At 33.2% G+C, this 19,454-nt stretch overlaps 2 protein-coding genes and 1 long non-coding RNA gene across 3 annotated transcripts; 2 read left to right on the plus strand and 1 right to left on the minus strand.

Annotated features, from left to right (window-relative positions):
- On the minus strand, window positions 3,011–12,316 carry LOC109349240. The gene is made up of 3 exons (XR_002107933.1): window positions 12,234–12,316; window positions 11,427–11,432; window positions 3,011–3,021 (listed from the first exon to the last, which is right to left on the minus strand). It is a non-coding gene; the product is annotated as an uncharacterized LOC109349240 (long non-coding RNA).
- Window positions 3,399–8,041, plus strand: LOC109349238 (microtubule-associated protein TORTIFOLIA1). The gene is made up of 5 exons (XM_019589972.1): window positions 3,399–4,359; window positions 4,519–4,627; window positions 5,030–5,604; window positions 6,191–6,687; window positions 7,606–8,041. Exons 1-5 carry the CDS (start codon window positions 3,511–3,513, stop codon window positions 7,619–7,621), a joined length of 2,046 nt encoding a protein of 681 aa, XP_019445517.1. The 5' UTR covers window positions 3,399–3,510; the 3' UTR covers window positions 7,622–8,041.
- Window positions 12,300–13,871, plus strand: LOC109349239 (transcription factor MYB1R1-like). Its single transcript, XM_019589973.1, has 3 exons — window positions 12,300–12,604; window positions 12,709–12,917; window positions 12,991–13,871. The coding sequence occupies exons 1-3, from the start codon at window positions 12,322–12,324 to the stop codon at window positions 13,435–13,437; spliced, it is 939 nt and encodes a 312-aa protein (XP_019445518.1). The 5' UTR covers window positions 12,300–12,321; the 3' UTR covers window positions 13,438–13,871.

The raw sequence follows: 19,454 nt of genomic DNA on the forward strand, positions 1-19,454 counted from the left end.
ATATATATTATAAATCTTAAATGACTTTTAAGTTGATAAGAGATATATTTACACATAAATTGAATTACACTAGTTATAGTCAATTTCCTTCAAATATTTTTTAAATCTAATAAATCATGTAAGTGAAACTTAAAAATTATCTAAGATTTATCTTTTTTCTCTTATCACCTCTTTCACTTATCCTTATGATTTATTGGATTTGAAAAAATGAAAAGATAAAATTAAATGTAACTAGTGTAATTCAATTTAGGTATAAATTGATCCCTCTTCATTTATATATATTTGTAAAGTTGTGAGTGAAATGCATAACCTTTTCCATCATGATTATGTGTAGTTGTAATTGTCAATGAAGAAATACAATGCAGATAGCGTTATGGGTAAGGACACATTATCTAATATTATTGTGGCACATGCAAAGTGTCACGTGGCAAAAGGTCATTGTCCTAAACTGGGAATGTTTTCAGGGAGATGCTCCCCACTGCACCAAAATTATCTTCCACAATTAAACAATTCAAGACATAATGGACCACCACCCCATGACGGTGTTAAATTTTCTTCTTCCCTAAGCAGAGTTGCATGTGATGGTGTCACATGATTGGGAAAACACACATGAAGCAAGCACAATGATATGCAATGTGTTCAATGGCTTTGGTCTACTTAATTGGATTTCTTCCCATGTGAATGAACTTAAGGGTCCTTTGTATTACAAGGGTAAGTTCAATATATAGGGTCTTGTCTCTCAATCAAATAACATTGACATGGACCAATTCAATGATCACCACCATCAAGGAAAAAACAAAGAAGGAAAACGGATAATACTAAAGAGAGATAGAGGAAAAAAGAGAAAAGTCTTATTAGTACTTCAAAATTGTGTACCTATCCCAATGTGAGTTGATCTAAGTGGAAGAAGTTCAATAAAGTTGGACTAAATATATTTATTCATCAATATGAAGGAAAAAAGGGATTTTTTTAGAAGGTAGTTATTTCAGTGTTGATATTAAGTTGAATTTGAGATACCCTCGAGATTATAATGAATCTGTATATACATGTAAACAAAATATTCTTAACCATAAAAATCCAATAAATACGTCAATGTATCTTATAATACTCAAATCCTTTAAAATTGATGTAATTAAACCTTCATTTTGCATATACTGATGTACATATACACAAATATTCTCTAGAACTTAGATAGCTTCTTTGGAGCTCATCATGGTTCATATACTAATTAATTGCCCATCATCAATATTTTTCAACAACTTATTCGTTAATTGATTTTTCTTTAAGCTAGTCCCATAGGTTCACCTTTCATGTAGTGGAAGACAAAAAAATAATACAAATGTTGATATCATATTACCTTGTAAGTGTCCGTGCCATTTTTTTTTCATTTGATGCCATGTATTTTAAATAAAGAAAAGATAATTAATGATTATTGAACTACAGTTTAAATTAAATGATCAAGTATCTTGATGGGTATAGCTTTAATTAATTGATTAATTCAACTTAGTGTTAAAGGGATAGTTCAAGTTATTCCAAATGTCTAAAGCGAATCCAATGACCTCGTACAACAATTCCTGGATTTCTTTTCATACTATTGTCTTAGCTTTCGTTACAATTCTACTTTGAATTTCTATGTATAGGTAAGTTTGTCTGATTTAATTATCTTTCTATGCAAAAGGCAATTTAAAAGTTGATTCCAACACTATGCTATAGCTGAAATAATACTACAATTTGATAATTTTGGATAGTTAATATTGTTGATAATATTGTTGTTTTGGTTTTTTTTCTTCATTTCTTCTATATATGGTTAGATTAATTATCCAAACTAGGCTGCCGCAATGTGATAACAACAACACAAGGGCAATAGCTGCAAAGTCATTGTCACGAAAATGAAATACAAATTGGTCACATGGATTCCATTGTGTCATTTTCTTCCATGAATTAAGGGGTATACTCTATGATATGTACAATTTTGTGTATTAATAATGAGCTTTCCAGGCTCTAGTAGATCCAAATGGATTTATCTTTAGTCACTCTTCATGTTTTAAATCATTACTTGCATATTAACTTGAATCACGGATTTAGTCCTTTTCCACAACAAATAGCTAGGATGGTGGTTAGAAACTTAGAATGATAGCACCTCTTGGCCTTCTTCTTCTTGACTCTTTCACTTTTTACTGTTTTTCTAGTTCTTGTGCTTTGCTCTTTTTCATTAATCTATGGCTTGATTTTTGGGTTAGTTATATTAGTGACCAGCTCCACAAATTTTGGGTTGGGTCCTTGCTTAGATAAGATATATAACATTATAATGGTTCAGTTTAGGAATATATGTGTAAGCATAGTGAATCTATTTATAGAGAGACAAACGAAGATGTTTTTGTCTAATCTTGGAGGAGCAGTGAAAAGAGTATACTTATATACCACTCTATTAATAATTCCACTCTATTAAGAAATATACCACTTCGGTAAGAGTCATGTCACAAAAAAGAACACTTACAAATTAAATCAATATATATTACCAAATATTGATATGTAAATAAAGTTAACAAAAAGAAGATTACTATCAAATTAATATTATCGGTAGAGTAAAACTTATTATAGACGTCAACCCGATAATGTTAAGAATCTTACCTTCACATTTAATTAATTAAGCTCTAATGTATTCGGTGAACTCTTTTCATCACAAAAGACTCTTCCACCATAACCACCACATCCTGATGTTTTTGCTTTTACAAGAAAAAACTGCACAGTCGCACAATTCAGTGAATATTCATATTCAAGGGTCACGTGAGTACTGTACAAGTTGAATTGTGCTCTTTTTAAGTTTTTTACAATTTCCTCCTTATCTCTTCACATGCTCCATATTTAGGCCTCGTTAACTAGATTTGCTAGATATTTCTCTGATTAAAAAAGTTCAACAATTTTATTTTCTGTTGGGGCTATCCATTTACTTTCAACTCCCACATGAAGCAACAAAAATGCTCTTATGCAATACATGGCTGATCATGTGCTACTATTCTCCTATTCATGCTGACCATTGTTAGTGTCAGAATATACAATGATTAAAATATAGGGCATTAAGTCAATGCATCTTAATGTTGGGAAATTACCTAGCAAAATTAAGATTAAACATGTAAATTCATGTGACCCCTCCTAATCACTCCACTTTTATTTTATTGCTAGTGCTACGTGGCGTTTGGTGCATGTGATTAAGGAATGCAAATTTGAAGTTTATACTATACATAACCTGTGTAATAGTGGTACAGGTTGTAGCATTTGGACTCATTACCTTGTATGTACAAAATTTTATTTTGAACTCCAGAATAAAGAACATCATTTTATAACTCAATGAGTATATAAACCCAAGCTAAACTCCTTTTCACAACTCAACTTTTTATAACTCTACCTTCACCGCCAAAATCTCTGAACGGCACCGTTTCTTTGGTTACTTTCTCCACCGCTCTCGAATGCCGAGTCTGTAACTCGCTGCCGTCACTCACTCTAATCACAATGTCACTTCCCTTCTCCACTAACAGGCGCCTCTCCCTCAGCGGTTCACCGAATCAACCTGCCGGCGCGTCTGCTCACGACCTCCGGCAGCGCGTCATTGCTTGCCTTAATAAGCTCTCCGACCGTGACACTCTTGCCGTCGCCACCGTGGAACTTGAATCCATTGCTAAAACACTAACTCCTGACACTTTCTCTACTTTCATCTCTTGCATTCATAACACTGATTCCTCGTCCAGAATAACCGTTCGGAAACAGTGCATTCACTTGTTAAGTGTTCTCTCGCACTTTCACTGTGATGCTCTCGCACCGTTCCTACCGAAGATGATCGCTGCCGTCATCCGCCGCCTCCGCGACAATGACAATGCCGTCAGATCTGCCTGTGTCGACGCCACGGCCGCCATGTCATCTCAGATCACGGGCCCTCCGTTCTCCGCCGCGTTCTTGAAGCCTCTCATGGACGCACTCACGCAGGAGCAGGACGCGAACTCGCAGATCGGTGCCGCGCTGTGCCTCGCTGCGGCTGTTGACGCGGCGCCGGAAAAAGACGTGGAGGCGCTTCGGCGGAGCGCGCTTCCAAAGCTAGGGAAGTTTACTAAGAACGATGCTTGCAAGGCGAAGGCGGCGGTACTGGTGCTAATCGGTAGCTTAGTTGCCGCTGGTGGTGCAGCGAGCCGGGGAGTAATGAACTGGTTGGTGCCATTCCTCATTGAGTTCCTGAGCAGTGAGGATTGGACAGTGAGAAAAGCCGCTTCGGAGGCACTGGGAAAGGTGGCAATGGTGGAGAAAGATTTGGCATCACAGCACAAAATTCTATGCGTGGATTCATTGCAGAACCGTAGATTTGATAAGGTAAATTGAACATCATTGGTGAAAAATTATGAATAGCGGGTCCTTCCCTTGTGTTATAAGTAGTATAAGGATAACGAATTTGAAAGAAGGAAGAGAAAAAGAAAACTGAATGATAATGTTGAATGTTGATAACTTGATACGAGTGGACTATTGTTACAGGTTAAAGTGGTGCGGGAGACTCTGAATCGTGCATTGGAGATGTGGAAGGAGGTAGCTAATGCATCCGAGGATGTTTCTGCTCCTGCTAAATCTGCAAGACCTTCGGCTGGTAAGGAATTAGAGAACTATATTTTTAATTTGTCTTTAGTTTGGAAGCTTATTTTACTTTTCAAATGGTGATGTTTGTAATTCATAAGTAACACTGCTTTAAGATTAATGGCACCCTCTCTGCTATGTAAATCTTCAAGTTTTAAAGCTTGATTATGTCAATTGTTAGTTAAGAGGCAGTTTAGAATTTCTCTCTGGTGATAAAAAAATTAGGCAAGTATTTTCTCCATAAGATTTCCATATACCTTTATCCAATAGTGGGGTTAGCTCCATATAAGAAATAAAATTAAGAGATATTTCATCTTAGTATTTCTATATATTTTAACCTTTGGAAGAATGTTGCTTTCATAACTTCTGGTGAAGTAATCTCGTCATTCTTTATCTTGTTGCCTTTTTATCATAGGCCCTGATGGTGACAAAGATCAGTGTGTCACTAAAACTTCATCCTATGTTGGCTCTAAACCTTCTCAGCCGAAGAAAACAGTCCCTGCCAGCCGCTCCCCTCCATCTGCAGTTTCAGTTGTATCCTCCATCAAAAGAGAGGGACGTCTAAAGGGTAATGACAAGGATTCAAGAATGGGTATATCACATAGGATGGATCATGAGAAATTCTCAGATGAGGAACTTGAAACTCCAGTATCTAAGTTTCCCTCTTCGAACATGTCTAGGGAAGATGATATTAAAACGTGTGATTTTGAAGTTTCTAAGCCAGCCCTCAATCAAAATGGCATAAGTTCAAGGGCTGATATAAAGCGTGTTCTCTTTAGCAAGATGTCTGATGAGAAAGTGCAAAAATTTAGTGTTTCAAAATCTCGTGTCGTACCATGCTCTGATGATGACAATGACAATGCTGATGTTACAATTAACCATGTAAATGAAGTTTGTGAGAGCCCACAAGATGCTGAGGATCTGTCTTTAATCCGTGAACAACTTACTCAAATTGAAAACCAGCAGTCCAATCTGTTAGACCTTCTTCAGGTATATTATCCTGCCATTATACACTTTTTGCTCTACTAGTTCTAACTTACTTTTCACTCTCATGTTTGATATATTGATATTATTTTTTTCTTTTTCCCTTCTGGCATTTTTTACCATGTATATATATATATATATGCTTTTACTTTCTAATTCAGGATGCTTTTTTCCTTCTCGGTATAGTATTTTAGTATCCACAAGCAGCATATATTAACAGAAAACTTGGGGTAGTAAATTAAAACATCCTTTTAGTCAATAATCTCTTCCTTTGTTTGGCTGAAATTGTAATAGACTTATGGAAATGATTCTTTTCCGCCTTTTGCTTTAACTGAGTTTCATCCTCCCTTATGACACCCAGACAATGAATTAGGCATTGCTTAATTAGTTGAAGATATGAATGGGTGAAGCTTTTATATTTGCCTGTCATTATCTGTTTGGCCATCTCACATAGTTCACTCCCACCTTTTCAATCCCCTCTCCCCCTCCATGCACAGATAATATTTTTTTATTTGTGTTTGGATGCATGCTGCACTTCTACCACATTTGAGGATGTATAATTCTGACTTACGTCCTCTTTATTTGAATATAGAGATTTATTGGAAGCTCCCAAAGTGGGATGAATTCTCTAGAGACACGTGTACATGGCCTTGAGACAGCCCTGGATGAAATATCATATGATTTGGCAGTATCAAGGGGCAGAATTCCCAACAGTGATGCCACAGAAGACACTTGTTGCAAGTTACCTGTTACTGACTTTTTGAGTTCTAAATTCTGGAAGAAAACAGAAGGTCGGTATTCCACATCAAGGTTCTCTTCTGGAAGCATAGCATCATCCGATGTCGTGCTTAAGGCTACTTACAAAGATGGTAGCAAAGAAATGTTAACTACAAATAACAAAAGATTTCAGCATCGTAGCAGTGGAATTTTTGTGAACCCTTTGGCAGAAATTCAAAGTGATTTAAAGGGTCAATCGTATAAGCCTAAAAACATAGTCCAAGATGCTGAGAGAGCACGATGGAACGATGCCAGAAAATTTAATGGCATTTCACCTACTACTTATGAACTACCAATGAACCAGAATACAAGGTAACAAAAATATGTGATTTTAGCAATTGATGTCTTACACTCTCTTACAGAGATGTAATCTTTTTTTATGCTCCTCTTGTTTCACTTATGTGCATCCTGTGTTCTATCGAATTTGATACTAGTCATTAGTAGTTACAAAACAATCATGTATTTCAAGAGCTTAAGTTTATATCCTTATCATAGTTACTACATACATCAACACTAATAAGCCAGTTATGAAGTTAGATGCTGGCTATGTGTGCAGGACTCATTAATTATTTTATTATGGCATTAGAAAGTCACCATGTTGGTTTAAGTAAAAGCCTAGTTTTGTGACTTTGTGATAGTATCTGGATAAACTGAGTTGTAATGGCAGTGCTTACTTTTTTTTTGCCTTCAAAGCAAAATGGGAGAAGCCCACTATGACTACAGGCCATGTATAGAAAATCGTGTGGTTTCATGCTTGCCAACATAATTCCTTTAACTAACCAAACAGTTCATATATTTACCCGTTGTGCATGTGGGAGAAAACCTTCCACAGGTTTGGTAAGTTGAAGGAGTCATGTTCATAAATTTTGAAGTCGAGTCATGTTCATAAATTTTGAAGTCGAGTCATGATAGATGGTGTGTATGGCATAAATTGTGTTTTTAAATTTTGATTATAAACTGAGATTATAATTTGGAAAAAGCCCAACGAATCTTTATGAAAACGTTACCTTTTGATTGTTCTTGGTTTTGTAATTTTTATAAACTAAGCCTGTTATTAAACCAATTTAGTTAATAAACCAAAATAAGAAAGAAAAAAAACCGAACCAAATGCACTGGGTTTCTTGCATTTTGTCCTTTTTTCTACCATCAAATTTCTGCCAAAAAAGTTTCAAGATCTGAGTTGTATGTCAGAGATAACCTTACAATTTTGTTTAACTTGTACCTTACCAGGGCATCAGTGCAGTGAAGATGGAATGTACTATTTTATTGCAGCAAGCATCACAGAATCACTGGGTCGAGGATTTGCAGATGAAATCGTGAAAGTCAATATTCTTGCTTGTTGGTCCAGGTTGCAGTGCAGGAGTTGTTTACTTTTTAGCAATGTTTGGTAATTTATGATTTTAAAAAAAGCTATTTTCTCCAAAATTGTCCTTTTTGAGGCAGTTTCAGCAGCGTTTGGATTAGGAAGTGATACTGGCTCAGGGCTTTTCTTGATGTCTAGCTTAAATGAAGATAAATGTGATAGAGGCGTAGGAGTTTCCTTGATATGTAATATAGTTATCTTTATCGTTGCCATCATTAGTAGAAAGAAAAGCGATAATCTGCAGGACCTATGTATTGGTAGAACAATCATGTTGGAAATAAGAAACTGGATTTTGAGGTCTAACTACAGTCGAAGTGATCCTTCAGGAATCACAGATCACCACTAACAGAAAACAATCTTAATGATGTTCTGAAGGGAAAAATCTGAAGTCTTAAGTTATATATCAACCATTTAAGCCCATAACTCAAGGGAAAACACAAAAGATACATGATCACAAAAGATATATACATGATAGTTTTCTGACACAGTTGAAAGTTGCATCAGTTAACAGACACAAAAGATACAAGATCACAAATGTGCCCAGGGTGGCCACATAAGTATTCACTGCAGCATACAATTGGCCACAGATAGATGTACTAGTTGAGCTACTACGCTAGGAGGTTTGTATCCTGGAAAGCCTGGATGTTTGAAAAAAATAAGTGGGTCTTGCTTCATGAGTCAGGGTCCAATGAAGTAGAATCAACGTTATTATAACAATCCGGTGAAAATATTCAGCTTGATATTGATGAAATCTTGCGGAATGTCTTTATCTCAAGGGTATTAATTAATGCTTCAACAAACTTCCTTGGCATTGAATCTAATAATAGAACATTTCATGGTAAAAAAGGCACTCCTAACATGTGACGACAGTCAACTTAGACACACATAGAAATCCACACTCAAGTGACTCAAATCTTGTGTAATATCATATGCTTTCAATTATTTAAACAGCTTCATTGAACTTTTTTCTATTTCATCCTAACATAAAATGAATAGTAACAATGACAGTTTGATAATTATAGTCAACTTCGGAAAGGTTTCATGAGAAAAACATTTTTAATGTAAAATGGAAATTATTGAAGTATTATATTCATGTGTAGCAGATAAATTGATGTACTACTTAAGGTCTACCCAAATTCCATTAGATTTATACAACTATTTCAAGATTTCCATCCAAGAATCTCTGGAGATGTAAGAGTCATTCAAGTAACTGATTCCCAGGGCAACTTCTATTTAACTATAATCATCCATACTTGCTGATCACAGCGCATGAATTTTTCCTTCACTACAGAAAATAAGATCTCACTCTTTTCACATCATAGTCAATATCAAATTTGTTAACATAATATGTAGAAAACACAACCATAATACCTAAAAGCCACAAAGCACCCATTCTGTATTAGTTATATTCTCACATCAGCATAGATTTGGCAATCAGATAACAATGAATGGATGAATGAATGATAAGTTGGTTTTATGAAGCAGGTTATGCCCTTTTAATTTTAAATATTTCTTTCTTAATATTAGCAATCAATTATTGTAATGCTTGTCATTAGTGAAAGCTGCTAAAAATGATTAGGTAACAACAGCATTCTAAAAAAATCCAAATGACTGTGAAACACATTAATATTATTACATCAAAATTAAACCACACATATGTAATATGTGATTATTCAAATATCGCATTAATATTACATCAAAATTAAACTCGAACTAATCCAAACCTACTCTATCCTTTACATTGCGTATGATCAGTTAGAACTTAGAAGCAGTTCAATTAAGCTACAGAAAATGTTTGGTAATTCCATGAAAATGAAAACAATTCCAATCCTTCAGATACAACCCATACTTATTTAACTTAACAATCTCCTTTCTGTACTCATTTCTTCACTTTGCATAACAGTAGCCTCTTCAGGATTAACCGTTTCAATCAACGGCACCATTTCATTCGGGCCTGGCCCAAAACATGATGCAAAACTTGGCCCAATGATGTTGTGATATTTCCATTTCCCCTCCTAATCCTCTACTAAATATAGACAAATTACTTTCCTATATAAGATGATGGAATGCAGAAACATCAGGTGAACCAAACAAAGAATGAGACAAGGTGGTTTTTATATTTATTCGGGAGTCTATTAAGAGTCTCTTTGATAACATCATCAACCATAGGTCATTAATTTATTTAATACAATAAATTCTTGTAGGTGCTACATAAATCAGCTTATTTATGATAATAAACTCTTATTTGACAACATATTTAAAGTAACTTACGAATTTATAAGCTATAGTTTTTGTTATTTTATTCATATTCATTGGTTCCTGAGTTTCTTGGTTATTAGGCTTTGCAGTCATAATGTTGAGGGTGTTTGTTGATTGACCTTGATATTGAGTAATGATATGTCCTTATCCTAATTTTTTTTTTTTGTATAAAATAATATATGTAATTTATAAACTAATTATTAATAAATAAAATAACAATTTATCACACATATAACTTTGATAATATGTAGAATGATATATCATTTCCCACACACATCTATGCTGCTAAACTTTCAACGCAATCGATAACGTTGTGAAAGTTGAAAACTTGAAAGCTGTCAAAAAAGGTGGCAACCACTCACCCACCATTACCAACGAATCATGAAGACAGCCACATAGAAAGGCTGAGGTTAATAGAAAGATGTATAGGTGATGAGTGGGGTCCACTTTTACTTATCCTGTGCAACCATACAACCACACCCACAAATTATGATCATTAAATCAATGCAAAATGTTACTAATATTTAAAACGTACTACACAATCAAATCTTTATCAATGGAGCAGCGAATATACCCATTTCACGGTCCAAAAACACTCTCATCCTCCACCATCTATTTCCTTTTCTTTATAGTAATTGTTTTTTGTAAAGTATTATTTCCTTGCATTATTGATTAAATTATTCTAATTATTACCTTAGGGAAGGTTATATTTTCCATCACTGACACACCCACTGATTATTAGCCTGTTAGTTTATTTGAGCTTTTAAAATATAACCACTTAATAAAATTACTTATGACAATTGTTTATTTGGGGCTTCTAAAAAGTTTTAAAAAAATAAAAGCATTTTTATGAGAAGCAATGCACTTTAGCTTCTTAAAAAGAATTCCGAATTTATGTAAAAACTACATATAACGAAAAACATTTAAAAGAGTATTTTAAAATCTCTTTATAAGGATAAAGTTAAACGAACCAGCCATATGCACTTCAGCATTTTTCAACGTCAAGGATCACTATTGGATTAGACACATATAAGTTTCATAATAGCTTGCCTTTTCATCGCGATAGTTAGGTTTTTGTATCTACACACAAGTCCTAGTTTTTCTGAGGTCAATCACACTTTACCCTTGTATACTTTATGTAGTTTGGAAGATTACAACCTAACAAGGAGCTCGTTATTTGGAAGATTTTTCTACTAGCCAGGGATGCAAGTTTCTCAAAACAACATGCAATGAATGACTTCACTTATATATAAATAAAGAGATTAAAATATTCTTCATACCATCAGATAACATCCAACCAATAAAAATATAATATATGTAATGTTTTTGTTTAGTTTTAGAAATATTTCTATAAAAATGATTAAATAGAACACATGTCATGATTTGAATGGTTGGATAAAATAACTTATCTCTTTATATCAGAATATACTTTATTCTCATAAATAAACTACCAACTTGTAATTTAAATTGTACAAAAAACTCAAGGGAATGATAATTAATAGAGTTTAAAATATATATAATTATGTTGTAAGAGTTTTGTTTTACCCTTTCCATACTTTATTACTATTCAGATATTAATATTCATCAACACACTTTTAAATAAAAGTGATATAAATGAAATAATAGATAATATAATTATAATAATATAAATTCTTTTAAAAATAATGTATATACGTGTAAGAGTTTTTATATTATCATTACATTATACATTATTTATATTTAATTATTATTAACTTTTAAATATAAATAAGATAAATGAGCACTAAATAATATCGAATTATATTCTCGTAGGGACATAACTTACAAATGCGGTAACCATATTTGATATTCCAACTATTATGGTTTCCAATGGACGGATATTATAATTTCCCATTTATGAAAAGGTTTGTTTCCATAAATATTATTATCTGAAGCATTAAATGGTAAACCAATATAGGACACCCATTTTGTTTGTCCTTGTGTGCTTATCAATGAAGCATGGCACAAAAGTGGACGGTCCTGATTGATGATATACCACAAACCAAACCCTACCACTACTCTCACAATTTCACACCAACAATCCTCATCTCTCAAGTATCTATCTATATCTCCATAATAAGAAGGCCCAAACACATTATCTTTCATTTCCTTTCCCATTTCCCATTCTATTGTAGAATACTATACTAATTAACTCCAACAAGTTAGCCAACAAAAGAAACAAACCCTTTAAACGAAAACTCATATCCCTATATATCACTCTATCTACTAGATCTCACATATTAGATAGGAGAAAGAGAAACCTATTGTTTCTTTGTTCCTTGCATGGGCTGAACATAATTGTGAACATGTCTCGCACGTGCTCACAGTGTGGCAACAACGGCCACAACTCACGCACATGCACCGACGCCACCGCGTCCGGCGGCGGAGAATCTCCTAGAGAGAACAGCATCATGCTGTTCGGCGTTCGAGTTACTGAAGGGAATTCCAATCCGTTCAGGAAGAGTGCTAGCATGGTCAACCTCTCCCAATATGAACACCAAACCCCTAATGAACCCAACGCCGTCGACGCCGGTTATGTCTCAGACGACGTCGTTCACGCCTCTGGCCGTAGCCGCGAGCGCAAAAGAGGTACATATAAATAATATACTATATAAGTTCAGAATATTTCTTCTTTTATTGTATGATGTTGTTATTGTTTGGTTTGAGATGTTGAGTATTCTTTTATAACGAAGGTGTTCCATGGACGGAGGAAGAGCATAAACTATTCCTATTGGGGTTGCATAAAGTAGGTAAAGGAGATTGGAGAGGGATTTCTAGAAACTTTGTCAAAACTCGGACACCTACTCAGGTGGCTAGTCATGCTCAGAAGTACTTTCTCCGCCGCCACAACCACACCCGTCGCCGCCGTAGATCTAGCCTCTTTGACATCACCACCGACACGGTACTTTCTTTTATTCTTAGCAATAGTTTTTTTCTTCTTATCATTACTAATAAACTTGTCTATTTTTAATAAGGTGATGGAACCCTCAACCATAATGGAAGAAGAACAAGCATTTCAGCAAGAAATGGTGGTGCCACTTCCACCTATCTCCGCCGGATATCCACCACCTCATTACGGTGGATTCCCTGGCCCGGCTTACCCTATGGCGCTGGCTCCGGTGGTGTTGCCTGTAGTTGCCGGTGGTAGATTAGCCAAGCCTATTAGGCCAACACCGATTTTGCCAGTGCCACCATCTTCGAAGATGGCTAGTTTGAACTTGAAAGAGAATACTTCTCCTCCTCATCTTCCTCTCATCGAGCCTTTACCCTTGTCACTGAAGCTGCCTCTGCCACCATCCAAGGATCAATCATCGGCAAATAGCAGCCACTCATCAACATCGTCCTCATCTGCATCAGCTTTTCAGGCTATGTCTGCAGAGAAGTTCAATAATGGTGGGGATAGCATTATTAGTGTTGCTTGAAAAGGAGAGAAAAGGGGTTGTGTGATTAAATTATCAATAGTAAGTGTCTATGGTGGTCTTAATTAGTTTGAGTATGTGAATTAGAGTTGAAGTTGGAAATGTACCCAAACGAGAAAAATAATAATAATAATAATAGAGATGGGTTAGAGATAGCAATTAGTAATTGATTAGATTAATATAGGTAGAAGGGAGGGGTCTATGATTATGATTAGTTGGACAAAAATGGTTACATTGTGTAGGTGATTTAATTGCTGGTGATAATGTACATGTTTAGAAATTAGAATAGAATAGTATAGATGGAGAAAGAGAGAGAGTGGGAAGATGGGTTGTCATATTCTCTATCTATTGGTGGATTCTTGTTTCAATTTGTATGGGGCAGTGTGATTGTTATAAAATGATTGGGCACCAGCTGCTATAGCTATGTTATTGGTCTATTTAAAAATTAAAATATTAGCTTAGACAAAGAGATGTATCATGCTTCTATATTTCTATTTTTACACGCATGTCACTCATTTTGTTTTTCTGTGTTTTGTTTGGTGGATGATGCATTGTGTCTAGACTGTTTTTTCAACCTACAAGTCAATTCCAATTTTAATTCCTTGAAAAGTAAACGGTGGCAATGAATGAACGGTGATAAACTATCAAACACTGCAACAAAAAAGTTCATTTTTAAAATGAAGATGATTAATATAAACATAATGCATGCATAGTTGAGAGCAACATTCTATTTTAATCAATGAGCTCAAGAGATTTGTGACATTAGATTATTCAATAAGTGCTAGATATCAGCCAACCTTCATTAAGATTCAGGATACACATCCAATTTCCCTTACTTTTTTTTGGGTAAATAATTTCCCTCGCCTTTGAGTGCATACAAATATTAATTTAATTTCATACAACTATTTTTGCTTTGACAGCACGCTTTTTGTTGTGGTTTCCCATTGGTCAATTAAATTTCATTTACCTACAAACAAAGATCTTCTCTCCTAATAAAATTATGTTGTCAGGTCTCTGGTCAACAAAAATGCAAAACATAATGTAAAAGTATTAATTTCTTTTTCATTAAATATGATTTTCTAATTGGACGAGGACCCAAAGTGAAACAAAAATGAGAATATGTGATCTCATCCAAAAGTAAAAGGCTGCTTAACTATACATGAGAGGAGCATTTGCGTTTGGCTGAGCTAGTTGTTGAAATATTAGCAATAACATTAAGCATATTTCCCAATCTTTCTATGAGCATGGTTGATATAGTTATCAGCACTAAAGTTAACATAGTTATTTCTTGCTTCACAAAGGTGGGGGCCTCCTTTTTGTGGCTTCATCAAGTAGAAACGTTGTTTTTTAGTCCTCTGGGTCTTGTGATCTTTGGTTCTTATTGGAAAGTTTTGTTGCCAAAGTTGTGTACTCTGTGTCAACAGGAGGCACATAGGTTTCAAGTTTTGTTGTGGACCACAAGCCAGCAAACCTGAGGGATGACAAGCTCATGGTATTTGGCAGTTTGGTATGAATAAAATGTATCTAAAATCATGTCTCATATCAATGAAAATATTTATTATTTTTTTGTTTTTATTTCAATATCATTAGTCCGAGACATATTTTGAGACATGGTTTGGGACATCAAAATTTACATCTCACACTAATTTCTTGTGTCTGTGGTCCTTGTTTGTTGGCCATGGCAGAGGTTGAATGCTAGGTGAATGAAAAACATAGCACTAAGATATGAGAATTTAAATGGGCTGTGGATAAAATTGAAATCATGAATACATGGAATCTTTTGAAAAAGGATTTAAAGGTATAAAAGGAAATTGTTGTTGGATGGGCACCTAATTCTAATTGATGACTTATGTAATGATGTTGCTTGATCATCACCTCATTTTAGAGAAGGTATTACCAACAACCTTCGAGGACTCTGAATTCAAGTTGTGATTGTGATCGCTGTTGTGATAATGTTGGATAATTATGAAAAAAATGTGATTAATATAAGTGCTATTTTGTTCATGGTACAAGTGCCAAATAACAAATTAAAACCTCTAAGCACACTTGTAAAATTTAAACAAGCTGATCATGGGTCAAAATCTTCTCAGGGTATGCTTTGATTTATTGCTTCATGACCAACATATATACTATAATTTCTCATAACAGTTGGTAGGTACTAAAGGAAATTTAACACCAAATTTTTGTCTGGCCCAGAAAAAATCCAAAACATTTTTCAAAACAAATTAAACAAATAATATTAAATAGGAAAAATCAAATCAATATTGTTAAGGTTCCCAAATCTAAGTTATTAGGTTAATCAAAATTCAAAAATAATAAAATCAAATCAATGTTGTTAAGGTTTCTAAATCTAAGTGATTAGGTTAACCAAAATTTAAATTAAATTAATTTACAAAAATTGATTTTTCAGAAATAAATAAAAATTGCAATAAAAACTAACTTCTATAAACTCATACATTTATCCATAAATAAAAAAATTAATAAAATGAATTTATTTTAATTTTTTCCAAATTATAATATTAAATGAATAAAAATAAGTAAAACTATTTTTATGGATTTTTTATAATTATTTTCAGTTTTATTAAAGTAATTAAATGAAAATGTTAAGAATATCCTTTTAAGAAACTTCATTTGAATTTAAAAAGTAAAGAGATAAAAAAGTTAGTCAAATCTGGTTTGATTAGGAGGTGGTTATCAAGTTTATTGAAATGATTTTTATAATACCTAAAATTCGGATCCGATTGGCGCTGCAAACACTGCAAACACTGGAAACATTGAGATCGATAAGAAATAGAGGTGTTGAGATCGATAAGAAATGACGCTGCAAACACTGGAAACATTGAAAAAGCCAAGAAAACAATATGCACAAAAGTACCTAACCAATGTGAGAGAGGAATTTTTTATTTCACAGTGATCCAGTGCAGACGGAACACTTTGTTCTCGTGCACTCATGTCCTCCTTGAACCATAGATAGTGGATCGGAATACTTCCACCATCTTCACATTGACTTATTGCTAGCCAATCAGGAGGCGAAATGCACCCCAGTTGTAGTGTGTCGTGCCACACCAGATATCTGCGCCAGTGAGTGCACAAGATCCCATGTACGTGGGTCTACGCTTCGCCTCATGCACCCTTCAACTTAGCCCATCAGACTGCACCATGTGTCTCTGCACGATAAGCTTATTTAGTCTCACCCACGATGAATCACAGCACCCACGATGTTTCTTTTTATTTATTTTATGAATGTTTCTATTTTATTTGTATATGTTAATACTACACTATTAAACATAATCATTTAATAAATAACATATAACTATATCGTAATATTTTTTATAATAACAAACATAAATCCAATCAATAAAATAAAAATAAATATTAAATCTTTTTGTGCCTAAATAGTAATAACAATTGACTAAAAAAATAAAAATCCCTTTTATATAGCAAATAAATAACAAACTCTTTATTCTCTTTGAAACTCAAGTAGAAAATTTGCCATCTAACTAAATAACCATAACTTTTTTTACAACTACATATACATATACTTAAGAATACTAATTATAAATGTTTATGACATAATTTTTGGAGTTAATCAAAGATGGAGAAAATGTCGCCCCGAAGGCATCTTATTTCTCAGATCATCTTCGAAAGTCGCGCTACGCCATTTATTTTCAATCTATTAAAGCTCAAAATCAATTAAATTTCATTTGTAAAATTAAATAAATAACAAAAAATAACCAAATAAATTTTTTTTCTCAATATTAAACAAATCTTGCAAAACATATATTTTTGACTAAAAAATATATTATTTTTAATTAAAATACCCTCAACCAACAAACCTTTTTCTACCTAAAGAACTACGTAAGTCTTGATTCCCTTAATGGGGATACGTAGGACCAGAGTCAATCTTGTCAGACACAATAATAAAAATAAATATTTTTTATTTTTAATAATTATTAATTAATCATACAATTCAATAAAAATAATAATAAAGTCATATATTTTAATGAAGGGTACCGCTTAAGGCAGACAGGTAGAGTGATATATCTTTTATACATCGTAACCGACTCCCAAACCTAGATATCAAAAATCCAAAAACCCAAAATAATTAGGTTTAAAAGAATTTTCTATATTTTTAACTATAAAATGCAGTTGCGACTCTAAATAAGTCATGGAGCCGAAAATCTGGCAGCCAGAGGAACACTCACGTTTGATATTGTCCAAACACTCACTGTTCAGAGAAGAATGAATCATCGATCACACAAAGACTTATAGGCAATGGAAGGAAGCATTGATTTTTGCTCCTTAACTTCTAGAGCTGTCTTTATATGTCCATGAATGGATTCAATGCTTGGGACTTGGGAGCATAGAAAGGGCAATAGATAATGAGTTAATATTCTCTTTTGGAGCGTGTGACAATATTTCTTAATAAGTATCGTTCATAGATGATAGATTGAATATTTAACTTTTAATCTAGTATGATATCTAGAAATTCAATGAAATCTTATAATACTAAATTAATGTGTTATTGGTGTATAGAAAAACTTCGGGCAAAGATTCTATTATCTCCAAGAAGAATGTTATAGACATGTCCATTTCACATACACATGTTCTGAATTATGAAAATTGTAGTGATTTGCATGCAAACAAAACATAATGAAAGGCTAAATTATGAAAATTGTAGTGATTTGCATGCAAACAACACATAATGAAAGGACCACAATAGATCTAACCATTAATGAAAATCTACTGTCTTGATATGTGTTTTATATGTGTCTCATTTGGTGTATATTTATTGGATAGAGACAGGAAGATACATAATTTTTGGGATAGAGGATCGTTGTCTATCAAAAGATATAAGAATAAGCTATATGTCATCCATATTGGCCCACCCTGATCAAACAATAATATATAGATATAATTCAAATAAAAATAATAATGAACAATATGATTAAAATGACACAACGTTAATGAAGTGATTCTTTTTAGTAGAATAAAAATATCTCAATTTTTAACTTTATGTCTTTTTTATTGTTTATTTATAAAATGAAACAAAGAATGAGAGCAATGTATATGTTCTGTTCTAATTTAAGATATTTATGGAACTCATGACAGGGTAAGTATAAATGTATGGGTATAAGCATCTCCAGTCAATTTCTCTTTCACCTGGTTTATTTCCACCATTCTTTTGCGCAGAAGTCTATTTCAGAATCTTACTGTTTTTGTCTTGTGTATGTGATTTCAGATTGCTCTTAATAAAAGAGGCATGGTCATTTTTGCTTTCTCGGTACATACATTATGAGGAAAAAAATTATTCACTTTTATCTCAATCGTTCATATTTAATTATTTTATTAACTTTTAAAAAAAATATTTCAAATGAATGGTCAAAGATACTAAATCCAGCTACGATGATAAAATTGATTTTAGTGTTTTAAAGAAAATATGTGTATTATTTTAAGAGAAAAAATTGTACGTGACAAGTGTATATATTATTACTATATCATCCACTATTTATATTTAATTATTATTGATTCTTCAAAAAATTAATTTAAATGAATTGTAGATGATATAATAATTGTGTATAAATTTTTACAATATTACACTCTATTTATAATTCTACAAGCCTAAAATTTATTTTTTGTAAATGATATGACATGTTTTGTGAAAAGTAAATAATCATTATTGTGTTGAATTATTTTATAGTATTATGGATACGTGACTTAAATAATTTCATGATAATTATTCCAAGAGATACACTCATCTGCTTCTTTGAATGTCTTATTTGAGTCTAGCAGATTTTTTCTTTTAGTTTTGATATGGCAAAAGTAATTGAATTTGTAAACTTTTATGCATATGATTTATGTTTAACGGATTTGGTGATGTTTAATAATCAATTTAAGACTTATAACACTGATATCATAACAATATCGAATTTGCTTATTTGAAATGAATCAATAATCATTAAGATGAGTTGCTTGAAATTGGAAGGCATATTTTTACTAATTATTTTATCTTCTTTTAA

Source organism: Lupinus angustifolius, chromosome LG06 (assembly GCF_001865875.1).
Source record: "Lupinus angustifolius cultivar Tanjil chromosome LG06, LupAngTanjil_v1.0, whole genome shotgun sequence".
Classification (NCBI taxonomy): Eukaryota; Viridiplantae; Streptophyta; class Magnoliopsida; order Fabales; family Fabaceae; genus Lupinus; species Lupinus angustifolius.

What these genes read in the sequence shown, in the direction of transcription:
- LOC109349238 (XM_019589972.1), top strand. Translation starts at nt 3,511, where the DNA reads ATGTCACTTCCCTTCTCCACTAACAGGCGCCTCTCCCTCAGCGGTTCA. An exon ending in ATCTGCAAGACCTTCGGCTG is followed by an intron (nt 4,628 to 5,029) that starts GTAAGGAATTAG and finishes TTTTTATCATAG; the next exon opens with GCCCTGATGGTGACAAAGAT. An exon ending in ATCTGTTAGACCTTCTTCAG is followed by an intron (nt 5,605 to 6,190) that starts GTATATTATCCT and finishes ATTTGAATATAG; the next exon opens with AGATTTATTGGAAGCTCCCA.
- LOC109349239 (XM_019589973.1), top strand. Translation starts at nt 12,322, where the DNA reads ATGTCTCGCACGTGCTCACAGTGTGGCAACAACGGCCACAACTCACGC. An exon ending in TAGCCGCGAGCGCAAAAGAG is followed by an intron (nt 12,605 to 12,708) that starts GTACATATAAAT and finishes TTTATAACGAAG; the next exon opens with GTGTTCCATGGACGGAGGAA. An exon ending in TTGACATCACCACCGACACG is followed by an intron (nt 12,918 to 12,990) that starts GTACTTTCTTTT and finishes ATTTTTAATAAG; the next exon opens with GTGATGGAACCCTCAACCAT.